Source organism: Phocoena sinus, chromosome 20, assembly GCF_008692025.1.
Source record: "Phocoena sinus isolate mPhoSin1 chromosome 20, mPhoSin1.pri, whole genome shotgun sequence".
Classification (NCBI taxonomy): Eukaryota; Metazoa; Chordata; class Mammalia; order Artiodactyla; family Phocoenidae; genus Phocoena; species Phocoena sinus.
Genome location: NC_045782.1, coordinates 42,596,811 through 42,622,742, shown reverse-complemented (window position 1 = coordinate 42,622,742; position 25,932 = coordinate 42,596,811). Strand labels below are relative to the sequence as shown.

The following is a 25,932-nucleotide window of genomic DNA, read 5'->3' as shown; positions in this document are numbered from 1 at the left end:
ATTATAGGGGAAACTAAGTATGTTGAAACAGTTGTTAAAATATAAACTTGTGGTATATTAATTGCTTTATTAATGAACTAAATAACAGGATTTAGCAGCAGGTATAGTAACTGTCATGATTTCAACGTAGTGATGAGCTCTTAAATAATTTGCAGTATCTGCCACCAGTGTAATGTGATGGGTGAATCAATTTGGAGAGCACTTCATGCCATATATGCTCCACTCAGAGATTCATAAAAGACGTTAAAGACTTAGAAGCCTTTTGTTTAAAAGAAAATCTTTTGTTTCCCCAACTTATTTGACAAGGAAACCTTGGTAAAGTAATACTGATTAAGAATGCTCATGAATTACTATGATTCCAAGAGAAGGATTTCAGAACATCTGCTTCCTGCTCTGTAATCTCTTTGTAGGTGATGTTTGGACACTTGGCAATACTGAAATTTAAATTTTAAAATGAAAGCTTTAACCATCAACGTTTTCCATTTCTTAAAATCTCATTCTAAAATTATGAGTAGATGAAGAAGATGTTTTTTAAGTATGCCAAAGTAAATATAAAATACAGAAACTTTATTTGCAACATTGATTTACTGATCCCATTTTGTTTTCAAACATAGTCTGAATAAGTTTATAGGGAAATAAACTAATAAAAGGTCAGTCAGCGACTTCCCTGGCGGTCCAGTGATTAAGACTCTGTGCTCCCAGTGCAGGGGGCATGGGTTCAGTCCCTGGTCAGGGAATTAAGATCCTGCATGCTGCACGGTGCAGCCAAAAAAAAAAAAAAAATGAAATAAAACAAGTAAAAACAAAAAAAAAGTCAGTCAAATGATTGTACATTTTCTTTCATTATCTTATGTATTTGCATTGATTGTTTTAATTGCTGTGCACATACACTTGATTTTTATGTTGCATATACATACTTAATATCAGTGTACTTGGCATTTTAGATGCCACATAAGAAGTGATGCCATGGTTTGCTTAACCATTCCACAGTTCATTTTTTACTATTATATACCAAGTGAGCCATGAGTGTTTTGGCACAAATTTCAGAATCTCTACCTTTTTCATTATCATCTTAGACAAGTTCCTTAGGGGTCTACTTTCCAAGAAATACTTACCGAAGTCAAAGAATCTACTGTTGTTAACAGTTCTGCATATTGCAGGTTTAGGCTATTTTAAGGTTGAATCAGGTAGTACCATCTTCAGTATTGTCGGTGATTTTTGCCACTGGTAATGCTTTTGACTTTAACAGTGATTCCTACAGTTACCAGAGACTCCTCTGTTCAGATTACCCAGACTCCATAAATGATTTTTAAAGTTTGTTTGAATCAAGATACAGATAAAGTCTGTACATTCCAGTAAGTCTTTTAAGTCTGATTTTATAGGCTTCCCCTTTATTTTTTCCCTTGCAATTTAAACAGGTTTATGGTGTGCTTGGATGTTGTTTTCTTTGTGTTTTCATTTAGCTTGGGTTTTGCAGTTTCTTAAGTCTGTGGATTAGTGTCTTTAATCATTTTTAGCACAAACTGAACCATTATTTCTTCAAACATTGCCCTTGCCATATTCTCTGTCTTCTCCTCTCCTTGTGGACCTCTGATTACAAGTATGTTGGATTTGATCACCGGCCATGTACATTCTGTTCTGTATTTCCCTGTTATTTTTTTCCTCTGTTCCTCAATTAATCTATCTACCGGTTCTCTTATCCACACTTCTGGTGTGTCTAATAACGATGCCAAATTCGTTTTGAGTCAATGTTGGATATTTAAAAGATTTTCGCAGCTCTGATGCTCTCTTTCCCTGGAACAGATTCACCTTCCCCTGCTAGGCATATAGAATGGGAGCTGAAAACGTGACTGCAGTTAGGCACTGAGCTGAGTTGCAGCTAGGTTATAGTTTTTTTTGTTTGTATTGTTTATTGGAGTATAATTGCTTTACAATGATGTGTTAGTTTCTGCTTTATAACAAAGTGAATCAGCTATACATATATCCCCATATCTCCTCCCTCTTGCATTTCCCTTTCACCCTCCCTATCCCACCCCTCTAGGTGGTCACAGAGCACCGAGCTGATCTCCCTGTGGTATGCGGCAGCTTCCCACTAGCTATCTGTTTTACGTTTGGTAGTGTATATATGTCCATGCCACTCTCTCACTTCGTCCCATCTTACCCTTCCCCTGGGTCACAGTTTTGATAAGGCTTTGTTTCTCTCTGGTCCATTCTTAGGGCATAGCCTTGTTTCTTACTCCCATTTCCAGATGAGAGCCTGATTCGATGACCAGTGCCCTTCCCCCTCATGTATCCTGGACTCTAATTGTAGTCTCCTCATCAAAGTGAGCCTGCCAGAATCTCTCTACTTTCCAGAGGCTTTCTGCTTAGCTTCTTAGCCTCCTGCCCATCACAGCTTCAGAATTTTCCAAATGCCTTGGGAGCAGGAGTATCTGACATGTGTCATTCTTAGTTTCCTGTCCTTCCTTTTCACTGGGAATTTGGCTCTTCAGGTCTCTAAAGTTGTCCCTTCAGACCTACAAAAGCATCGGAATCTCTGCTCATTTCTCTGTCCCCAGAAGTGACCCTCTACCAAGGCACCAAATTCTAAGCATCACTCAGAATCACCCATTGTCCACAGGAAGAAGCAGCTCCACACTTCATGGTCCTACACGCTCTCTGAAATCTTGACTTCTTGATAGTGTCACTGCTTTAGCATTTCTCTTGTATCTTAAAGTTGAGTTTGCTTTTTTTTTTTTAATCTGGACTTTCTAGTTCTCAATAAGAGTGTTGGTTTGCTATAAACTATCCATCATACCCCTTTTCCTTGCAATTTATTTGTTGAGAAAACTGGGTTATTCCAGTTATTTATCCAGTGGCTTACATTTTTCTGATTATATCCCTGTTGTATAACTTTCTCGCCTCTTGGCACATCTAACAATGTTTTTTTTGGATGTTGGGCGTTTAATTTTACGTGGTTGAAGTATAGGGATTGTATTTTCTTCCTTTAAAGAGGCTTTGTTTTGTTGGCAGGTAAGTTACTTGAGGTTCAGTTTTTCCTTTACTAGGGAGAGTGTAGAGTAGCCTACTTTAACTCCACTAGTAAATCAGGATCTTCTGGGGTCTTTTTTGAATGCTCTGTGCCACTTGGCTGGTCGCAATGGAGAAGTCTCCCTGCTTGTGTGAGCTCGGGGAACTGTTCAGTTCACAGCTCCTTCGTTGTTCTTTGCCTGACCTGATGGAGTTTCACCCTGTACGTGGGCTTCTTAGTATTCAGCAAACACTCAAGGAAATCTCATGAAGATTTCTGGAGCTCTTTCTGTATGGCTTCGTCTTCTCAAGAATTCTGCCTCATAATTACCAGTCACCTGAGCCTCTGTACTTCAGTCTCTGGGAGTGTATTTCCTCAACTCAATGAAACCATCACGCTCTGCTTAGAATCCCTCACCTGCTGTGCAGTCTGCAGTGTGCCTCCAGGCAGAAAGCCAAGGCAGTCACAGGCTACCTCATTTGTTTCTGTCTTAAACTGTGTGTTGTCCGGTTTTCTAGTTTATGGCTAAAGGATAAATATGAGCATTCTATAAGAGAAAAATGCCCTTTTATACTACTGGTTTACCCTTAAGTACAGGTTGTGCAGAAAGAAGCATGATTCATGTTACTTTATCTACCAATTTTCAAACAATAAGTTGATTTCCTGCCATCTTCCAAGGGCAATCAATAAAGTCTTTGTGGAGGGGGTGTGTGTATGATTATGAAGTCATCGACTTAAACATATTTGAGTTATTCAAGCCATTGAAATTCTTTTCTATGCTCAAATTGTCATTTTTGATTAGTGGAAGCCTCCTCAAGCTTGCTGTTCTTTTTTTTTTTTTTTTTTTTTTTTTCTTTTTGCTGTTGAGTTCTTTTGACTGCAGTAGTCTTGAGACCTTTCTTCTCTCTCACCATTAATATTTAATGGGAGCCTGTGCGTTGAAGTTTACTAGGAGGGATAACCATAATCTGAGCCGCATGGTTCTCAATGATCTTTGACCCACCTGCCCACCCCCAAGAAACATTTGACAATGTAGTCATTTTTGGTTGTCACAAAAGTTGGGGAGGAAGGTGTTACTTGCACCATGAGTAGAAAGGTCCGGGAAGCTGCTACTTACTTACAGTACACAGGACATCTCCTCCCAACAAAAAAATGATCCAGCTCAAAGTGTCAGTGGTGCTGTTGTTGAGAAACCTTGACATATACTAATTTAGCTAGCATTTGTGTAGTGTTTTAATAGTTTGAGAAATCATATTACATTTCCCACAATCCCATGAAATTGGCATTATTGATCCTTTAATAACAGATGAGTAAATTTGAGGAGGTCATACTAACAAGAAACAAGAATTTGATATCGATGGTCTTTATGGTTGATGTCTTTTTTTTTTCTCCCCCCATTATAAGTGAAGACAGTGTACTTTGTATGACTACAAAAATAACAGAGTTGAGACCAGACACTGTTCCAAGTGATATTTATTCTCAAAACAGCCTTAGCAGATAAGCAGCTGTTATTATGGATGAAGCCATTACTTGTCTAAAGTTATACAGCTAGTAAGCAGCAGAGTTAGGGCTCAAACCCAGACAGCCTGGCCCTATTGCCCACACTTTTTTTTTTTTTTTTTTTTTTTTTTTTTTGCGTTACGCGGGCCTCTTACTGTTGTGGCCTCTCCCGTTGCGGAGCACAGGCTCCGGACGCGCAGGCTCAGTGACCATGGCTCACGGGCCCAGCTGCTCCGCGGCATGTGGGATCCTCCCGGACCAGGGCACGAACCCGCGTCCCCTGCATCGGCAGGTGGACTCTCAACCACTGCGCCACCAGGGAAGCCCTGCCCATACTTTTAACTACTGTATGTTGCCACATAATTTTTCTTTAAAGTTTAAACATGTTTGTTTTATCTTTAAATCTTTAATACCTTTGGAATTTATTTTGATGTGAAGTAGGAATCCAACTTCTTCTCACCCCCTAGACCTTGATTTCCCTGATTCATTTATTGGAAAAGTCATCTCCTCCTGACGCTTTATTTTAGTTAATTCATTTAGAAATATTGCCTGTGTTAAACATTAAATTGTCATGTTATATATATTGGTCTATTTTTTCTTTTTAATTAATTTTTCTGTTCCTTAACCAGTAGCATATTTTTTTAAATTACTGTAACTTTTAAAATGTGGTAGGGCATATCACTCCTGTCTGCCTTTGCTTATCAGAAAATTTCTGGGAACTTTTCCCCTTGGCATTTATTCTTCCAGTTTGTAGTTTATTTAAGTTACATTTGCCTCTTCTCTCTTCTATACCAAAAACCTACTGAGTTTAAGATTATGGATTAATTTGTAGAATATTAATAATTAATAGCTTTAAGCTTTGTGCTTAAAATTTCTAGTTAAACTTATTCCAGTATTTTTTTTTATTGTTGTTATAGTCAAGAATAGATAGACTCTTTGGTCACTTGTATGTTTCTAAATAAAAGTTATTTTTAGGAAGATGACACTTGAGAAAAACACCTGAGGTGAGGGAATGACTATGGAGCTAATAGAAGAGCCAAGTGCAGGGGCCTGTGATCAGGAAGTTTGCCTATCATTTTGGGGAAGGAACAAGGAAGTCAGAGGAACTGGTAGCGTGAGCTAGGAGAGAAGCAGGAAATGAAGTCGGAGAGGGGATAGAAGTGACAGATGGTATAGGGCTTTGTGTGTACCAGTGCAAGAACTTTGGCTTTTTTTCCTCATGAGATGAGCCATTGGAAGGTTTTGAGCAGAGGACTGGCATGGTCTGACTGAGGTTGTAAAACAAGATTACATCAACTACTGTGTCAAATAACTGGAAGGAGGGACAAGCAGGAAGACCAGTTTGGAGGCTATTTAAGAAACCCATATGAGAAAAGATAGTGACTGCAGTTGAGGTGGTATGAAGTGGTCAGATCCTGGATACATTTAGAAGGCAGAGATGATAGGATTTCATGATTGGTTTTGGGGTATGATAAAGGAGTTTAGGATGAGTCCAAGGGTTTACGATTGAGCAACTGGAAGTTGGGAAGAGTTAGGAGCTTAGTGTTAACTCACTAACTCTGAATGCCTGTTAAGACATCTAAGTGGAGATGTTGAATGGGCAGTGTGAAATTGTATTAATTGATGTCCTAATATCAAATACTTTTGATATCCAGGAATAAATCCCACTTGCTCATGGTAGGTTGTTTTTATTTTTTTGTGGTTTTAAAAATAAACAAATAAATAAACAAATACATGTGTATAATTTGGCATCTTAATTCTGTGTGTGTATATTTAAAGTTGCCTGAACTGTCCTTCAAAAAAATTCCCCAAATTTATCTCTTAATAAATTAAGATATTTTTATATACTTCTAGGTTCTATTAACACTTCACAGTTTTTCATTCAAAAGTAAGATTGGTGTGTAAGTATGTGTGCACATACTTTTTATCAGGTTTTAAATCAATTCTATTTTTCTAAGAGGACTAAAGAAATCTAATTCTGATGAAAACTCATTTTAAAAAAAATTTATTTATTTATGGCTGTGTTGGGTCTTGGTTTCTGTGCGAGGGCTTTCTCTAGTTGGGGCAAGTGGGGGCCACTCTTCATCGCGGTGCGTGGGCCTCTCACTGTCGCGGCCTCTCGTGTGGAGCACAAGCTCCAGACGCACAGGCTCAGTAGTTGTGGCTCACAGGCCTAGTTGCTCCGCGGCATGTGGGATCTTCCCAGACCAGGGCTCGAACCTGTGTCCCTTGCATTGGCAGGCAGATTCTCAACCACTGTGCCACCAGGGAAGCCCTACAAATCTAATTTCTTTATGCTAGCACCAGCCATTTTAATTGAATAGAAATTATCTGTTCTTCAGTGTTTTTAAAGACTTCACTGAGGACACAAGACTAGTCTGAGCCCCTACCTTTATTTAAGGCATGTGTATTGTATTCTCCAGTTAGATGGAATATAAAAATTGTAACATTTAAGCATTATAGAAATGCATAATGTGGAAAATGAAAGCTCTCCTTAATCTCCTCCCCACCATCATAACCACGTCAGTGGTTTCTTGCACATTCCTCTGTCCTCCTTCTCTCTGCATCTCTCTACATGTTAGTGTTTTATTTGGATAACATTATGTCAAGACTATTTTTATTTTAACTTGGCTGTGTGTATGTGTCTACACTATTGTATCCAGTTTATCGATTAACTAGTACTTTTTTGAGGAGTTCTTATATGTTTGCATTTTTTCCTTTTTTCTCTTTATTAGGCCAGTCTTACAGTTTATCTAATTAATTGCTCTGTTCCTATCTAACCCATTCTTGAGGTGGGTTTGGGAAGAGGCGGGAAAAAAACTCCCAAAGAGCAGTTCTTAAATTTGCTGTTTCTAGCATGTATTTTTTCTTTTGGTAATTTCAGTTTTTATTTTAATCTTTCTCCTAGTTTGTTCCTCTTGGCATATCGTTTTTACTCTACATCCAGTCTATAAAATGGAATGCTGTGCGTTGCCCACTTGGAGAGCTAATTGATGTCATGGGTTAATTTATGAGGAGAAAATATACCTCCCTTTTAAGATTTCTTATTCTGATTTTTATATTTTTTATAATCTTGTCAGTGTTTAAATTTATGGTGCCATTTTTGGATTCTGATTACCTAAATCCTCCCATTCATCTCCTGTGCAGTCTGTGGTTTTTGTCCCTGCCAACGTAGGCCCCTCTCTCTCTCTGCCTCAAAATGTTACCTCCCCCAGAAAGCCAGCCCTGGTTAAATAGGTTGCAAGAGGTATTTTTTCCCAAAACAGTACCAGTTAATGTCTACAGAAGTGTGTGTTTAGTTGGTATAATTTCCTTTCAAAGGCATGTACAATTGCAGCTTATTAGAATACTTTTACTTTAGCGTATTCTTAAGTTGCCCAGTCTAACCTTCACAGGGCCTTCTTTGAATGCCACCCATCTATGTCGCTGCAAGAAGGAGGCAGTTGGGGAATGTTGATAAAGACCGCATTGTTCTCATATTTATCTTTCTTCTGTGCATGTCTGTGAAGGCAAACAGCTTTCAAGAGTTGGGTGTGGTGAAACTAAATGCACCTCTCTGCAGTTGTTACAGAGTTTTGATGCTACACTTTTGTCTTTATTATGATACTACCCTTGCTCCTAGCATTCCTTGTCATAGTGTCATTCCACAGACAAGTCCCTTCTTCTAGGACTGCTTGCTACCCAGATGACTTTTTTGTGGTCATGATTTGGCAAATGCCAGACATGTTCATCCTAACACAAGAACCTAGGGATCCTGCATTCAGCATGACCTGAAGTTTTCTCCTCAAAGCACAAAATCATAAAAATCCCATTTTGTTTTTAACAGAATTAAATCTTTTGAAGACTTAGATTATTTTTGATTGTGATTTTTTTTCTGCGGTACGCGGGCCTCTCACTGTTGTGGCCTCTCCCGTTGCGGAGCACAGGCTCCGGACGCGCAGGCTCAGCGGCCATGGCTCACGGGCCCAGCCGCTCCGCGGCATGTGGGATCCTCCCGGACCGGGGCATGAACCCGTGTCCCCTGCATTGGCAGGCGGACTCTCAACCACTGCGCCACCAGTGAAGCCCAACTGTGATTATTTTTGACTGTGGACTTAGCTGGAGAGGTATTTCTTATCCTGCTAACATGTATACAAAGGAAGTTTAATGAAAATGATTTCTATCCCGTTGGAGTTAGTCTAACACAAAGACTGTGTGTATGAACACTCACCACCCCAAATTCATTTTCATTACTTAAGTATGAGCTTTATAACAGTAGATTTTTAGGCTAGGTTAAAGAGTAGCTAATGAGTTCTGTGTAGTCCACGGAAATTTTCCGTGTCGTTTCAGGCCACCTGGAAGTCTTTTTATAGCAGGAGATTTGAAAAGAACAGGAGAGGTATGGTTGGTTATTCATTAGTATGGCTCTTAGGTGGATGAAGTTGCTGAAGAGGGCAAAGTCATGTTCCAGCCAGAAATCTGGAGCCAGCTATTCACCTTAGTAGATGGTAGAAAACCATCAAGGTGGTAGAAACATACAGGTTTTGTAAAGTGTTCTTGGTAAGCACCTAAGGGCTTCACATAACTTGATGTCTTCATTGGAGAAGAAGCAGGTTTACTTAATTACTTTGAAGGTTAATGTGTTGGAGAAATGGAAATCTTTTAACAAACTGGTCACACTTTTTGTTTGGTGTCATATATGTATCTAGAGAGGGCCTTTTTTTTTTTTTTTTTAGCTTGCAGGTCACTTTTATTTCTTATTTTATTGAGGTATAATGGACATATAAGATTATATAGTTTCAGGTGTACATCATAATGATTTTTTGTTTCCGGCCGCACTGCACGGCATGCAGGATCTTAGTTCCCCGACCAGGGATCGGACCCGTGCCCCCCTTCATTGGAAGTGCGGAGTCTTAACCACTGGACTGCCAAGGAAGTCCCTAGAGAGGGCCTTTTGAATCTTTGGGATACTGAATGGGGAGCTGGGTTTTTATCAGACACTGAATTGTCAGTTTTGTCTGACTTTTCACAGGTTCACCGGAACAGCACAGTGCGCTCTGGCTGTGATGTGAACCCCTCCTGTGCATTGTGCGGCTCAGGCAGTGCCAGTACCACGCCTCCAGAAATCCACTATGAAGCCCCTCTGTTGGAACGCCTTTCCCAGTTGGATTCTTGTGTTCACCCGGTTCTAGCATTTCCAGATGGTAAGAAAGTCTACATAATATAAAGTCTAATACGTGAGACTTGAAGGGTTCAAAGTGAAAGAAAGTCGGCCAAGATTCTGGTACAACCCCCAGGTACTGTCAAGGTATTGCTGTCAACAAAGTCTTCTCTTAGAATTTTGCAAATAGATCTCCCAGACCGGAATGTGCCACTAAAACATTGCAGCTTGCGAAGAGAGAAATTCCCCTAACACTTCAAATGGTGAGGCTAGGACAGTTGCCTCCAGCCACAACGCTTGGAGCCTGGTCTGTTATACAGAGTCTGTCTTAAAAAATGTATTATCTATGTGTGCCATGATGTAAAACAGCATGGGCAGCGCTGCTAAGTTGATCTACCTGATAAGCCTCCATGTCTGCCAGTTTTCCTTTTCCACCTCCCTTTTCATAATTGCTTTTCTCCCACTACATGAAAGTCATTCCTCTTACCCATATTGAGTCTTGCTGTGGGTCTTGCCCCCCAGAGTATAAAAACCTTGGGCAGTAGGGACACCAAACGAACCATTTCAGAGTTCATGGCTCCTGAAGAAGAATCCTGTGGGAATTAAGTAAAAGAAAGTTTTGAATAAAAAATAATGAAGACGGAGGTACATTATTTTTTTGTATATAACTTAAGGCAAGATTCTCTGCCTTTTCTGTCACCTTAGAATAAATATTTAGAGAATTAATAACTTACACCTGAAACTAACATATTGCACGTCAACTGTACAGTATTTAAGTTTTAAAAAGAGAAAGAATTAACAACTGAAATTAGATTTTACTGTGACTGTAGTCTGATTGAATAAGTAGGTGTAAAAGATTTTTTTTAGTTAAAGTAAATATTATATATGTACATGCTGAGGTGTTGGTATAAATAAATATCTTTAATGCATGTAGTATTCTAGAAAATACAGCCTTTACAACTGTCTGAGTTTATGATTTTATTAAAAACTATATTTCGGAATTCCCTGGCGGTCCAGTGGTTAGGACTCCATGCTTTCACTGCTCAGGGCCCGGGTTCAATTCGTGGTCGGGGAACTGAGATCCCACAAGCCTCGCGGTGTGGCCAAAAAAATTTTTTAATTTAAAAAATAAAAAATTACATTTCAAATGGTGGGGGTACATGAGCAAAAATGTTGAAAACTGTTCTATAGACTACAGGAAGCCAGTGTTTTCATAATCTGGATTTGTTTCACTGATTTGCAAATAATCTCATGATCTGGCCCCTCTTGAATCACTGTGTTATTGTATCTGTGTGTTATGGCTTATATGATGGCTGTTTATGACCTTATTTTCCATTAGTTAAATTTTAAGTTCTCTCGGGATAAGGGACCATGTTTTTCTTCCTGCTCTATCCTTCATAGCACCTTACAGATAGTCTGTACAAGTTTTTGAAAGGAGGATAACTAAAATAGGAGTCTGGGGAATGTGGATTATATGGGATGTAAGATTTACTTATTGGCATGAGAAGAAAACCCAAGTTTTTTCTAGCATCAGTAGTATATTATCTTTTTCATAAAAGGGCAGATACTAAATAATTTAGGCTTTATGGATCATACTGGCTAGGTTTAGTCTATGTTGTAACTAGGCAACTCTGCCCATATAGCACAAAAGCAGTCGTAGACCATGTATAAGCAAGTGGGTGTGGCTGTTTCAATAAAACTTTATTTATAAAAACAGTCATTACTGATAAACTATCCTGGAGAATCCCATCTTCTAATTGATCAAACATTAGATGACTGTAATCCCCTCATTCCTTATCTGTTCTTCAAATGACTGGATTCTTTCTTGGTCACCTAAATCTGTTGAGCTACTCCAAGCCTTATCATGACTCCCTTCAACTGTAAGAAAGGCATGGTATAATATTCTTGCTGCCACATGACTTCTAGTAAGAGTGGAAATATTTAGAGAACTTGAAACATATGGATAGCAGGCTAGGCAGGGGCTTAGGTCAGGAGTGGTGGAGCAGTAAATAAACTTTAGAACATGATGAGTAGAAAACACTACAACATCCTCCTCTGTACTTCAGATTCCAGAGTCATTGACATTTACCCTTTCTTGCCATTTGGATTATAACTTATATAACTTAAGATAATATTTATATAGTGTTTTATAGTTTACAAGCACTTTTCTTATACTTGTTTCATTTGCTTCTCTCAGTAATCTTATAAAGTTACTTCAGTTTTACAGATCAAGAAATAGGCTTAGAGAGGTTGTGGTTTATCTCAGGCTACATAGCTAATGTAGAAGGCTCCAGAATTCAAACCGAGGTCATCTGATACCTGTCCTTCTTTTCACTATAGTTCATGTTTCTCCCCAGCCAGGATATTAAGAGAAGTCAGGTTTCTACCTGTTTCCAGACTCTAGCTACAGACAGAGACACCAGGATGATTTGGGAACATTTCTTGAGTTACTCTCTCAGGATTACAATATTGAATTGTATGGTCTCATATTTGAATAAAGAAGGCTGAAGCCTATAGTTATATCTGATAAGGTCTCTTCCATACTCATTGAATATCAGTTGATAAATATGCTGATCATTCCTTTGTCAGCAGTATTACCATGTATAGTTGTGAATTCTGTCTCCCATCCCCCGATCAGATATGCCTGAAACACCTGCCTGGCGTCTCCTGTTCCATCATTCAGCATCTCTACTAGGAGGTACCCATTCTCTATTAACACTTTCTCTTCTTCTGACTGCATCGTATCTATAAATCTGACTGCTGCCCTTACACTTCCCCACTCCATTCCATTCCAAGCAACTATAGGTAGCAAATGAGGGGGAAAGGAAGGAGACCCCTTTCTGTGGTCTCTGTGGTCTTCATTTTCCTGCCTGCCGTTTCTCTGTGTCTGTCTTGTCTCCCCCACCACTTTTTCCCCCTCCTGCCTTTCCCCCCTCCTGCCTTTCCCCCTTCTCTCCCCTCTCTCTGACACACACACGTGTACACACACACACACCCCTCCTAACCATGACATTGGGGTTTGGACAAGCGAGTTGGTCATTAAACTCTTACTTATGAGACTGTACAGGGGAATAGTATATATACCAAGTAGAATGGTTAACATATCTGCCTATGGATAAATTAAGACTTTCTGTGGGTTGATTCGGGGGCCTAATTAGTGTATCTAATATTGTGACTATCGGGATAATTTTGACTTGATCCAACCAACTGCCACATTCAGAATGCTATCTATTTGTAAACTGGAAGATTCCCAGGGCCACAAAGACGTGAATAGCGCCTCCTAAAGTATTGAGATGCCCCAAATATCTCTGTGTAGAATAGTGAGTAATGGTGAAGACTAGCAGCCAGCACCCCTGTGTGAGTCAGACGTGCTCCACACCTGACTTCTGTGCCACCCCTTTGCAGCCTCTTCTCTAGACTGTATTTAAAAGACGGCGGGACTTCCAGCTTTTCATTTTCGTGTAGAGTTTTACTAATGTTTCCTAACCAGTTTGTGTACTTTGTGAGGATGGGAACCAACTGCAGCTCTTAATCTTAGAGTTCTATCTTCCATCTTGCCACACCTCAGCCACTACCATTAATTTGAGGAACTACTGCCTGACTGGAAGGTGGAGACATTAGGGTGTGATAACCCTTTAGTACTCCAGAAAGAGGAGCTTGTTTCCTTATTACCTCACTTAATCAAGCCAGTTAATCCTTAGCTTGAAATGCAGAGGATGTATATAACCTTGGGGAAAAGAATGTTTAGATTTAGGTTTGTGCTTAGTAAGAGCACCACCTGCTGGCTGTGAAGATCAATGCTCTTGAGAGAGCTTGCCAAGACAATTAGCTGTATACATGAGGCCACTGTACCTTACCAGCAGGAGGAGGAAGTGAGCATTACAAAACACCACCAGAAAGTGTTCTTGAGAAAATGGTGGAAAGTAATGAGTAAAACAGGTTAATCTTGGAGTGTCAGACCCTGGTGGGCCTGAAGTTAAAGTCTTTTCATTTTGTTTGAGGAAATAGTAACCTAAGATGATGTTTCCTGTCATTGATCTGCACCTTCCTGTTTGATAATATACTTTAATAGCCATGACCTATGCAGGTATGCAGTGTGTGGAGTCCTCTAGCTGAATGGGTCTCTACTGTGTTCTCTTGCATTTTTACAACTCTTTGCTTACTTTCAGGTCCTCTATATCCAATCTGTTTCAGAGTTGTAGCTCTGTAGATCCCAGGTGTTATTACTCAGAACAGGAACTCAGACCAGCAATTCCTAAGAGATCATTTTTGTTCACTGACTGGGGGGTTTAACTTGAGTTTCTCTTTACTCATATAAAAGCAGTTAAAACACAGCAAACTTCTAGCAGCCTGAGTCCCTTAAACAGTTTGTTATTATCCCTAACTGCTTACTCAATGGGCTTATAGGGGAAATTGCTCTTGGTTCTGCTTAGTACCTCAGTTCCAGAGCACAAGGCAGTAGTGGTCTACACTGTGCCAGCTTCCGCTTCAGAGCATTTAAGTGAGGGCAGTGGAGTTTTAGTTGAAGACTCATTGATTTAACATGTTAGAGTTGAGAGATCAGTAGTCATCTGGTCTAGCAATAACATATAAATGTATTTTCTCTCGTGCTTAACTCGAATTGATTGATGTTGTCTGTATGGATTTAATTAACTAGTTAATTATTTGAGATGGGTCTAAGGTCTTGGGGTACAACAGAAAGAATGTTGCGAGTAGCCTGTGCCTGCAGCAGACAGAAGAGGAGAGAGCTAGAGCATGTGTGCTAGGATGTTACCAGCTCTGATCAAGTCTTGCTGCCTCATTTTACAGATGAAGCTAAAGCCCAGCTAAGTGATTTGTTCTTGTTTTCTCCTACTCAGTGATGGGACGAGGACCCGTGTTTAGGACTACTTATTTCCACCATAACCATATCCTATTTCCTTTTCTCCCTGGCTTAATTTTCAGGTTTGGGAGCACAGTGACTGTGGAAAATAAAAGGAAAAGACAGTGAAACTACTATGCTTTTGTAGTCCCATTAAACAGCCTTTGCAGGCTTCCTTGGCAGTCCAGTAGTTAAGACTCCATACTCCCAATGCAGGGGGATCGATCCCTGCTCAGGGAAGATTCTGCATGCTGCGTGGCATGGCCAAAAAAAACAAACAAAAAAAAACCAGCCTTTGCCAAGGGGGAATAATTCTCCTGCTGACCAGGGGGTATCCTGGGATGTAGAGGAGGTGCTCTTCCACTTCTTGAGCCTTCTTTATACCTTCAAGCTCAGCCCAGCTTTCAGAATTCCGCTAGACGATGCTTTATTTCCTATATACTTTTCCCCAACCACTCTGAGTTAGAGCAAGGAATTTTTACCATTAATACCTCTAAACTTAATTCTTAGTTGGGAGATCTTTTTTTTTTTTTTTTTTTTTAACATTTGACCTTTGGGGGGTGGGATAATCAAACCATTTTATTGAGGGCCTTGGGTGGGATCTAAGGGCTGGGAGTACAATGAGCTCTGATATCGTTGGCCTGGCTGAAAGCTGATATATTTATGTTAAGGTTTGGGATAGGTGAATTTGTTTTTAAGTGTAGAAAAGAAAGAATGATTATGGGGAAAAATTTCAGGAGATAGCACTGTTCCCAGAGATTTATCTTGTTCTTTGAAGTGTCATGAAATACATGGTCTATGCTATAGGAAGGAGTTTCTTTTTTACACTGCAGAACTCTTTTGAAAAATATCCTGTACTCTCCAGTTCCTTAGGAATAATTTGAGAAATATCAGATTTCACGCCAGGATTAAACTGCTCCATTCTCTGGGCCAAAGAATAATTTCATGGTGTAGTGGCTAAGAATATAGGTTTTAGGATTTTACAGACCTGAGTTTGAATGTTGCTTGTTACTTACTAAACTGTGTAACCTTGACAGTTAATTCACCTTTCTCGATCTGTTTTTTAGCTTTAAAGGGAGCATAGTAATGTTTACATCATGGAATTGTTACGAAGATTAAGTAATACACAGTGCCAGCCACAGTATAATGGGTTTAGTAAATGTTAATTTATTCCCCTCTTCTTTGCCCCCCATTCCTAGCTCAGATTAAGCACATCAGATCCCTGGGCACCAAAACCCCAATAATGTTTAGAAAATACACTAAATAAAACCTCTGACAATTCTGAAAAAAAGAAGGCATGCCATTGGTGAATAGAGTTTGGAGTGATTTTTTGAAAGATGGAAAACAAACAGGATAACTGTGAAGAAATAAAACTAGAAAAAAGGGGAGCCCAAAGCACATGCTTTTGAGTAAACTCCTATGGGGTAGGAGCTGGTAGGGGAAGGTTCTTTGCCCACAATGAAAAAGGACACAGAACTAAGGATGGGACCTGGGCATTTGCCTGGGTGATAAGTTTGGACTTGTTTTGGAATATAGCTAGGTTGGATTTTTCCCCTTTTCCATAAAGTGGTGGTGTTTCATTCTTTGCTACAGCAGCGGGTATGAACTCAGGGGCTGGGACCTTTTTTTTTTTTTTAATTTGTTTTATTTATGTTAGTTTTGGCTGCATTGGGTCTTCGTTGCTGTGCCTGGGCTTCCTCTAGTTGCAGCGAGCAGGGGCTGCTCTTTGTTGTGATGCAAGTGTTTCTAATTGTGGTGGCTTCTCTTGTTGCAGAGCACGGGCTCTAGACACGTGGGCTTCAGTAGTTGTGGCATGTGGGCTCAGTAGTTGTGGCGCACAGGCTTAGTTGCTCCATGGCATGTGAGATCTTCCCAGACCAGGGCTCGAATCCACGTCGCTTGCATTGGCAGGCGGATTCTTAACCACTGTGCCACCAGGGAAGTCCCAGGGGCTTGGACTTTGACTGTGTCCCAGGTAGTTAATGATTCCCAGGAGGCATTGGGAGCTAAAGAGAGATGTTCTGGTCTTCAGATTAAAAAGGACCATGGAAAGTTTTTCAGAACCCTGAAAAAAGACCCACACCTGTATCCATGGTGGTGAAGTTTCAGAATGAGACTATAAAAAGGAAAAATATAAGTTTCAGATTGCCACTAGAGGTTCTACCCAGAATAATAGGACAAGAAATAGAAATAAAAGGCATACAAATTAGAAAGTAAAACAGCTTTTTGTAAGTGACATACTTGTGTATGTAGAAAATTCTAAGGACAACACAACAACAAACAAAAACTTCGTAATGGATTTAGCAAGATCACAGGATACAGGTCACTATATTAAAAATTACTGTATTTCTACATACTAGCAGTAAACAATTATAAATTGAAATTTTTAAAAGTGCTATCATGTATAATGTCATCAAAAATATCAAATTAACAAAATATGTATAAGAACTGTACACACACACACACACAAAAAAAGAACTGTACAGTGGGGACTTCCTTGGCGGCCTAGTGGTTAAGACTCCACACTCCAATGCAGGGGCTCAGGTTTGATCCTTGGTCAGGGAACTGGATCTCACGTGCTGCAACTAAGACCTGGCGCAGCTAGCTAAATAATTAATTAATAATAAATAACTTTTTTTTTAAAGAACTGTACAATGAAAACTACCTAACACTGATGAGAGAAAATTAAAGAAATCCTAAATAAATGGAGAGGTGTACCACGCTCACTGACTGAAAGACTCAGTGTTAGAGTTCTCCCCAAACTGACCTGTAGAGCACCACAACAAGCTTAAACCCCCAATAAAAGTTTAAAGGAAGAAACAGAGCACCTACAAGTGAATGAGTCATATTCCATCTCATTGGTGACACTGTAGTAATAGCTTTAAAGTCTGAGAGAAAACTAGTTTTAATCTAGAAATACTATTTCTAAAGAAATTACTCAAGGCCACATTCTTAGGAAAATAAAAGAGGAAACTAACAAAATGGAAAGATGCAAGAAACAGTGGTGAACCCCCAAAGAAGGTTAAAAAATTATAATTAAGTCTAAAAGATTAATTCACGATATTGAATATTAACTAATCCACTTAAAAACCTAGGTAATCCCCAGGTGGGAGGTGGTGAGGGTCTGGAGGAAGGAGGGGGGAGAATAGTATAGTTCTTATTTAGGGGAAGATGTAGTACCCAGTACAGTGTCTGATAAAATAATAGACGGTAAGTAGTTGTTGAGTGAATATATCCTGATTAACTTTATGTTGATAGAAAGAAGTAGGTTGAAATATTTCAGTTTCTAGAAGAATAAGAACAGGATGTTTATCAATCTTTCAAACCAATAAAATTAACAGACTTGGTGGAACACAGGAACAAAGAAAAGTTCATCAATCTAACAAAAGGTATTTTAGATTTCTTTGTGTAGAACTTGCAAATAAAAGGCAACAGTGACTTGTCTGTGAATAAAAGAATGACCTTCAGTAAAGTTCCAATAAACAGATCTTCCACTTGACAGTGCTTGCCCTGCTTGGGTCATCCTGCCACTGGGTAAATAAAAGAAGGGTGCAGTGTGGGTCTCACTCACCGGTGACCTAGAGTTGCTGTGAACACACCTCACTTTGTGAGAGAAGAGCCCAGAGCCCAGGTGTCTGGACTAAAACCGCAGTGTTTTGTGTTTCTTGCAGATGTTCCCACAAGCCTGCACTTCCAGAGCATGCTGAAATCTCAATGGCAGAACAAACCTTTTGACAAAATCAAACCTCCAAAAAAGTTTTCACTTAAGCACAGAGCACCCATGCCAGGCAGTCTCCCTGATCCAACTCGTAAAGACAGGCACAAGTTGGTCAACTCCTTCCTGACAACAGCCAGTAAGTTTCAGGGGTCCAGAGAGTCCTCCAATTACTTTCCTATTCCTTTTATGTTCTTAGGTTACTGGTATGGCCATGGCACTGTGTCGGGGTTGGGAGAAGCAGTTGACTGATGTAAATTCAGCTCACAGTCTTCTTTTCCTACTTGTCTTAGATGCTCTCGGATGGACTGTGAAAGCTATTCCAGACACCATGTATCTTGGGGCTCAGTGAACAGCCAACTTTCCATGGCATTGGGTCCATCTGTGGGCAGGCTGTCTTCTGTAGTCTGGTGTCACTTTTTTCTGGTTGAGAGCCCCGTGGGCTCCCTGGTCTGTTTTGGCCAGTGTGTTATTTGCCAGAAGCGTCAGTCCCAGAGGACTGTCCTGCTGCCCTGGGTGTCTATCACTGACCTAGAGAGAACTCAAGAGCTCGGAACTCAAATAAGAAAAGATTGAGAGGAGGTGTTTCACAGCTCTTTTTCTGTTCCCCTCTTCAGAGCTGTCCCATCACCAAACCCGGCCTGACAGGACCCACAGGCAGCACTTAGACGATGTGGGGGCCGTGCCTATGGTGGAGCGAGTGACAGCGCCCAAAGCAGAGCGCTCGCTCAACCCGCCGCCACCCGTGCATGACCCAAACCACAGCAAAATGAGATTGCGAGACCATTCATCCGAGAGAAGTGAAGGTAGGGCCAGGCCCGGCACCTCTGCCTTCGTTTGCACCTGCTCAGGGCTTTCTGGGGCAGCCTGGGCTTCTTATAGTTGCCCTTAGCTTTGTCCTTCACTTTCTAGGAAGGCAGAGTAGAGGGCCCCTACTGCTTCTAAGTGTAGGTCACTTCTTACTCTGTAGCAACCTCTGCTCCATCCCTACCTCCCGTCAACCAGTTTGCTTCATCTTTTTATCCTTTAGGCTTAGAAAGCATTTTTGCCTTTACTGCATATTGCTGGCATTCCTGGCTTGTGCTGGAAGTAGAACAGGTTGAGGTAGCCACGTATTCCTCTTTTCTGTTGACTTCTGCAGTGTTGAAGCATCACACGGACCTGAGCAGTTCGAGCTACTTGGCGGCCACCCACCATCCACCACACAGTCCCTTGGTGCGACAGCTCTCCGCGTCATCAGACACCTCTGCACCCACCAGCTCTAGTCCACAGGTTACAGCCAGCACGTCTGTAAGTACCTGCTTGGAGTTGGACAGCCCCTCTGCAGTGACAGCTCGTTCCAGTGGGTCTGGAGGACAGTGTAGAGAGAGGGTTGTAAGGGCCAGGGCAGTTATGGGGACTCGACTCATCTTGGCGTATTTGTCTTTTTCAAGTCAAAGTGGTGCTATTTGATCCTCTGTTACATTGTTTTCCTTGAGTTGTTTCTCACAGTAGACATGGATCTGAGCTGAGCCAGCCATAGAAAGCTTGATGCAGAGACAAACTCTTGGGTGATCTATGACTATTCAGGATGCGTGGGACTGTGTTTCACACAGAACTCAACAGTATCATGACTCTAGCTCTGTTGGGCTAAGTAAACATGAGAGGAGGGATAGAAGAGAGATGCCTGTGGGCATTGGAGACTTTTGATTTCCTTGTTTTTACCCTCCTGGGGAGTGGAGCTGGAGTGGTGAGAATAAACGCTGGGTGTGTTAGGGTGCTTGCAAGGGAAGTGGGACATAGAGCCCATGTTTTTTACGTACAGAGCAGAATTACAGATCCAGCAGGCCACGCTGGGAGTACTGACATGTAGTGTGCTCATAACGGCAGGCTCTTTGGCCCCTGATCCGCTTTTGCGGTACCACACTCCACCCCGAAAGCTGCTTGCACGGCCATTCCAGACATTAATATCATTCTAGTGTTTTAATTACTCAGTAAGTGCCTCCTTGAACACATACACCTGTAGCTGCTTTGTGCCCACTAAAAGGGTCCTTTATACAGTAATGATAATAATAATGGAGATAGTAAAAAATAAAACGACACAACTGTAATGTTTGTTGTGTCAGCGCTGAGTGCATTATGTGTGTTACCTCATTCAATCCTTTAATGAATGCCCTTTGAGGCGTAGGTGGTATAAAAGATTCCCATTTTGTTGGTAGGGAAACTGAGTCTTTCCAAGGTTAAGTAAGCTGCATAAAGTGAGGTGACTTGTGAGGGTGTAATTGTGATTCAAACCCAGGCAGTCTGACTGCAGAGCTAGTTCTCTTACCATCACGCTGCACAAAGTGAGCCTAGGTTGCGGCATTACAGGGGTGACTTATACAGGTGCTTTGAAGCCCCTTCAGAGCTTATATCAAGAAACTTCTAAGCCCACAAAATGTGCTCACTGAGCTCCTGCGATCAGGTAGGAATTCTTCACATTGTTCTGTCTTTACTCTTAAAAATCAGAGTCTTGGGCTTCCCTGGTGGTGCAGTGGTTGAGAGTCCACCTGCTGATGCAGGGGACACGGGTTCGTGCCCCAGTACGGGAAGATCCCACATGCCGCAGAGCAGCTGGGCCCGTGAGCCATGGCCACTGAGCCTGCGCATCTGGAGCCTGTGCTCCGCAATGGGAGAGGCCGCAACAGTGAGAGGCCTGTGTACCGCAAAAAAAAAAAAAAATCAGAGTCTTTTCCAAATGACCTCTTTGTTCCTCCCCTCCCACACACACAGATTTTGTCTCCATAGGTGGTGTAGTATCTATCACTAACTCAGTTGTCCATTAGTAGGGGATCTCAGAAAAACCAAACTATTTTAAAGAGGCTAATTCTAATAGAAGTCTTCTCTGAGACTTGGTGAGACTTCAGTATTTTTTCACCTGCCGCCCTCTTGTGCCTGGAGAATGTAAACTTAGGCCTGGATCACTTGAAATTTTACTTATTGTCTAATGAGTACAAATTTTGTATATAGCACTGTGCTGACCCTTAAGGCTCTTGCTGCCTTTTTTCAGAGAGTCTGGATTTATATAATAGCAAGAAGAGTGATAGGCCAGGTAGGTAAAATAAGGTAGAGAAGCTACAAGACACTGGAGAAATGGTGGGGGAGGAGAGGGATGGGGTGTATGTGGTAGTGCTCCCACAGAAAGCCACAAGAGCTGATAGATGCACCAGAATCACCTCCATGGCCTTTTTTCTTTTCTTTTTTGGAAGCCCTGGGTATTCTGATTTGGTAGTTAGAAGAGAGGGGGCCCTGAACCTTTTTCTTCTTTTTCTTTTTTAAATATACTCCTCATCGTACATCTGATGTGCAGCCAGGTGTGGGAACCACTTTTCATTCCCATCACCTGCCCTCCACCTCGTTCCAAACAGGAGAAAGTAGTTAAGTTAGATCGAATGAGTGCCTTATGGAATTGGGAAATCTAAATGTAGGGTGGGAGCTGGAGCCTGCTGAACCCCACAACCCGCTCCTGTCCCTTTGCCTTGAAGGCACTAACAGCAGGCCCAAGGAGATTCAGGGAAAGTACATTCCTGTTTCTGCCAGCAGTTTCACATTCATTCTTTTTTTTTTTTTTTGCCGTACGCGGGCCTCTCACTGTTGTGGCCTCTCCTGTTGCGGAGCGCAGGCTCAGCAGTCATGGCTTACGGGCCCAGCCGCTCCGCGGCATGTGGGATCTTCCCGGACCGGGACACGAACCCGCGTCCCCTGCATCGGCAGGCGGACTCTTAACCACTGCGCCACCAGGGAAGCCCTCACGTTCGTTCTTGACCAAGATATAGGGAAAGCTATCTCTTGAGGCTTTCTTAAGGTACACTTCTTGTAGTGGGGTGTGTAAGTTCAGCAGAGATGTGGCAGAAGCCTTTGGGTGTGAGGTCACTAATCCTCAGCCAGGCAAGACTTGCAAAAGTCTCTTCAACCATTTTGGTTAACCAGTTACCCTAAATTTGTGAAGTCAGTGACAGTCTATTCTTACAGACACAGGAGAAGACTGAGATGAAAAAGACATTGTAATAACCTGAAATCGTAGGTGACAGCAGCTAAAATCCTGGCCCAGGAAACATTGCCTTTCAACATTTTCTGAGAAGGTCCTGAAATGATATGATGAATCAATCATAGATCCCCCTCTGGGAGCAGAGAGTAGAGAGGTCAGCTGTAGGGAACAACCTCTTCCCCATCTTCCTTCACTCTGGGCTGGCCACACTTGGTGGTTTGGGTTTGAATGTAGCCTCTTAGTTGTCTGCAGCTGTATTGTCACCATGGCAGCATGTTTGTCATCCCACTGTTTCGCTCTGGGCTCTCACAGCTCAATCGCCGGTCTCTCTGTTTCAGGGCAGGGTGTTTGCTATCTGGGCACAGGCAGCTCGTGGACATGCCCCTCCATCTAAGAAGCCATGCCCTTTGGCTCCCTGCTTTATTCCTCCGTCGATCTCCCGCTTGCTGCGGATACCCGCCTCCTCCTCTGATATTGGATCCTTGTTAGTCTTCTTTCCCAAGGGTTTGATCTTAACTTCCTATAGGAGCGAATTTCCTTTCTCCAGGAGTGTGAGCTGTACAGCCAAGGCTTCCCTCCACTCATCTCTGTTGATATAGCTAGAACGCTCTCAGCTCTTTCCCTCAGAATAATAGCCAGAAGGGGAAATCACATAAGGGCTGAGCAGATGGTTGGTACAGATTTAGCTGAAGAGTTCAGATCTACGAGAAGGAGGTGCTTCCATGACAACCAAGGTTAGATGATCCATTGAGCTGGGCCTGTCCTTTGGGCGTCTTTCAGGGTAGGGGAATTCATCTTTTTAACCCGAAGAATCACCACCAGGCTGAAGCATTGCTTTTAGGATCCCCCATGGGTCTGTGTCATAGATAGAGATAAAAGGGGAAGCAGAAAGGAAGATTTAGTTGGGGTTGTTAATAAGGCTGTGTGTAGAGGAGTAGAAACCGTGGCAATTGACTCAAGGCCCCAGGATACCCACCCCTGTAAGCTTCAGCAGAAGTCTCTTTTCACGTGAGCCCATGAAGAAAGAGGGTGCAAGTGAGACTTGCGGATGGAAGATACTCCTCAGGACCGCTTAGTATTTCCCCTGCGCACTTTGCTGTTGGGGGACTGTCTCCTAGGTGCAAGCAGCCGCTGCCATCCCTGCCTGGGCCCCACCCAAAGGCCCAGATTCCTGGTTATTGGTGATCCTGTTTTAAATCTCAGATGTATAATTTGAGGTACGTAGAATTGTTCCTCCCTCTTAAACTTGCCTTTGTCTTACAGCAGCCAGTAAGGAGGAGAAGGGGAGAGAGCTCCTTCGATATTAACAACATTGTCATCCCAATGTCAGTCGCTGCAACCACCCGTGTAGAGAAGCTGCAGTACAAGGAGATCCTTACTCCCAGGTAAGAGGCCCTGGGTGATGGGCTCTTCTTGCTGGTCTTCCTGTCATTGCCCTTTTCCCTCTCCTCTGGTCACTGAGCTTTGGGGCCTAACCTTGGCTGTTGTCTTCTCTTTAAGAGAAGGTCTACCTGATCAGAGTGAAATTATTTCTTTACATAATTTTCTTCCATTATGTGAGCACCAACCAGACCACAGGCCACAAACTGGCTATAGACATGTTTTGTTTGATGCATACAAATAGGTTTTAAAATATTGAATTTGTTGTTAGCATCAAAGCAGGATTTCACATACGAATGTTTATTTCCAGCTTTTGTTGACACATCAAGAGACTGGGCAGCCCTGTATGTGCACTCCCGTGTGGCGGCAGTCAGCTGCTGCTGGGTGCTGCTGGTCCCCTCTAAACAGGTTCTTTTGCTTGAGTTTGTCCGTCTACCAGCTCTAGTCCCACCCTCAGCCTGCTTCCCCTCTTTCTGCCCCTTGTGCACATTTGAGTGTGGGACCTCTTAGAGAGGCGTCAGGGCTAAGCAGGCCCAGCAGAGAGCAGTGTCACTTGCAGGTGGAGAGCTCTCGTTCCTGCACGGATGTACTTATCCTGCCCAGACTGCCTGCCGTCTCACAATTGTTCCTTCCTGGTTTTGCAGCTGGCGGGAGGTTGATCTTCGGTCTCTGAAGGGGAGTCCTGACGAGGAGAATGAGGAGGTAATGGCATGGGCGTTCGCTCTTAGAAGAGCACATGCACTCGTGGGTGCACACACTGCAGACGCCTCAGGACCTGTGGGTGTCAAGTGCAAGCTCATTGTATTCCTGTCCTGACCAGGAAGAGCCTAATGTGGGGTGGGGCTGCTTCTAGAATGGGTCTACGCACTGAAACTTGACTTTCTGGAGGAAAGGGGGTATTGATGAAGATGCTCTTTTGCAGATAGAGGACCTGTCTGACGCAGCCTTCGCCGCCCTGCATGCCAAATGTGAGGAGATGGAGAGGGCTCGGTGGCTGTGGACCACAAGTGTGCCACCTCAGCGGCGGGGCAGCAGGTGATGGAGCAGGCACAGGCCTCCAGGGCCTGTGCAGGGAGGGTCAACGGGGAGTTGGGACCCTAGCTGTGTCCATGGAGTTGCCACTTATTTCTTCATATCCGTTCCCTGTCGATGGCTGAGAATGCAGACGTTCTGTGGTGTTTGTTGGGACTAATGAGGAGGGTACAAGCAGTCAAATGCTGGCCCTTGCTGAGTGGCGACTGTCCAGTTCTGACAAACTCCGGTGATCTCCCGGGGTCCAGGAGTAGGCTGTCTGTGGCATTTGGAGGCTGGTTGGGGGCTGTAGTGATTGGGTTAGAGGAGCTTTGGAGGCCTCACCACAAGTTAACCTTCCTTTGAACAGTGGAGTTTGATTTTTGTGGTCTTGCTTTACTTGGAAGAACTGTCCTGCCCTCTCCCCCTTTAGGGTTACAGTGAGAAGCCCTCAGGATTCTCAAGTAGAAATATTTAGGGCCCTTGTTTTTGCTTTTTTTTTTGCCTGCAGTTTTCAGAGTCTGGGCTAATTCCCCTTCCCCTGTGAATCCACTGGGCACTGAGCCAGGGATACCCCCAGCGTTGTTCGGCCGTGGCCTTTTCTTGGGATGACAGGCGTACACAGCTCTTAGATGCCATGTTGTGTGCCTGCCTGTGTGCACAGCAGTGGAAGAAAGTGAGGGGTCTGTGGTTCCTAGGAGAGAACTGCTAGTGTCAGTCTGCCTCAGCTCCTCTGGTCGGGAAGCTTTTTTCATGCCTCCTCCCCAACCCAAAAAACAGACAATAAGAAATTCCCTATTACCCAGGCACTCAGATTTGTGCTTCTTGGTATACAGGTCTTACAGGTCATCAGACGGCCGGACAACGCCGCAGCTGGGCAGTGCCAACCCCTCCACCCCTCAACCCGCCTCCCCTGATGTCAGCAGTAGCCACTCTTTGTCCGAGTTCTCCCACGGGCAGTCCCCCAGGAGCCCCATTAGCCCAGAACTGCACTCGGCCCCCCTCACTCCCGTGGCACGGGACACTCTCCGACACCTGGCCAGTGAAGACACCCGTTGTTCCACACCAGAGCTGGGGCTCGACGAGCAGGTGAGGAACGCTGCCTTTCCGTGGGATTAGTGGGGTGGCGGATGGGATTGTTGGGGGACAGCACCTGCTCAAGATGTATCTTCATTTTATGGATTCCCCCCTCCCCCCCAATTTGAAGGGGACAGGGGGCTGAACTTGAAGTTGACTTTCTGAAGGTACCATGGAACTGGCTATCATTAAAAAGTTGCCCACTCTGATAATTTTCTCTGGGCCAGCCCAG

The 25,932-nt window shown here is 42.7% G+C and overlaps 1 protein-coding gene across 4 annotated transcripts in view; it reads left to right on the top strand.

Annotated features, from left to right (window-relative positions):
- Positions 1 to 25,932, top strand: part of KANSL1 (KAT8 regulatory NSL complex subunit 1) — a 169,617-nt gene that overhangs the window by 141,791 nt on the left and 1,894 nt on the right. For 3 of the 4 annotated variants that reach the window (XM_032615015.1, XM_032615016.1, XM_032615014.1), the window contains 8 exons: positions 9,522 to 9,693; positions 18,183 to 18,365; positions 18,844 to 19,032; positions 19,368 to 19,516; positions 23,496 to 23,617; positions 24,257 to 24,314; positions 24,535 to 24,647; positions 25,460 to 25,712. In XM_032615015.1, the coding sequence (XP_032470906.1) occupies positions 9,522 to 9,693; positions 18,183 to 18,365; positions 18,844 to 19,032; positions 19,368 to 19,516; positions 23,496 to 23,617; positions 24,257 to 24,314; positions 24,535 to 24,647; positions 25,460 to 25,712 (1,239 nt within the window). The remainder of the gene's footprint in view (positions 1 to 9,521; positions 9,694 to 18,182; positions 18,366 to 18,843; positions 19,033 to 19,367; positions 19,517 to 23,495; positions 23,618 to 24,256; positions 24,315 to 24,534; positions 24,648 to 25,459; positions 25,713 to 25,932) is intronic. The other variant, XM_032615018.1, reaches the window with a different exon arrangement.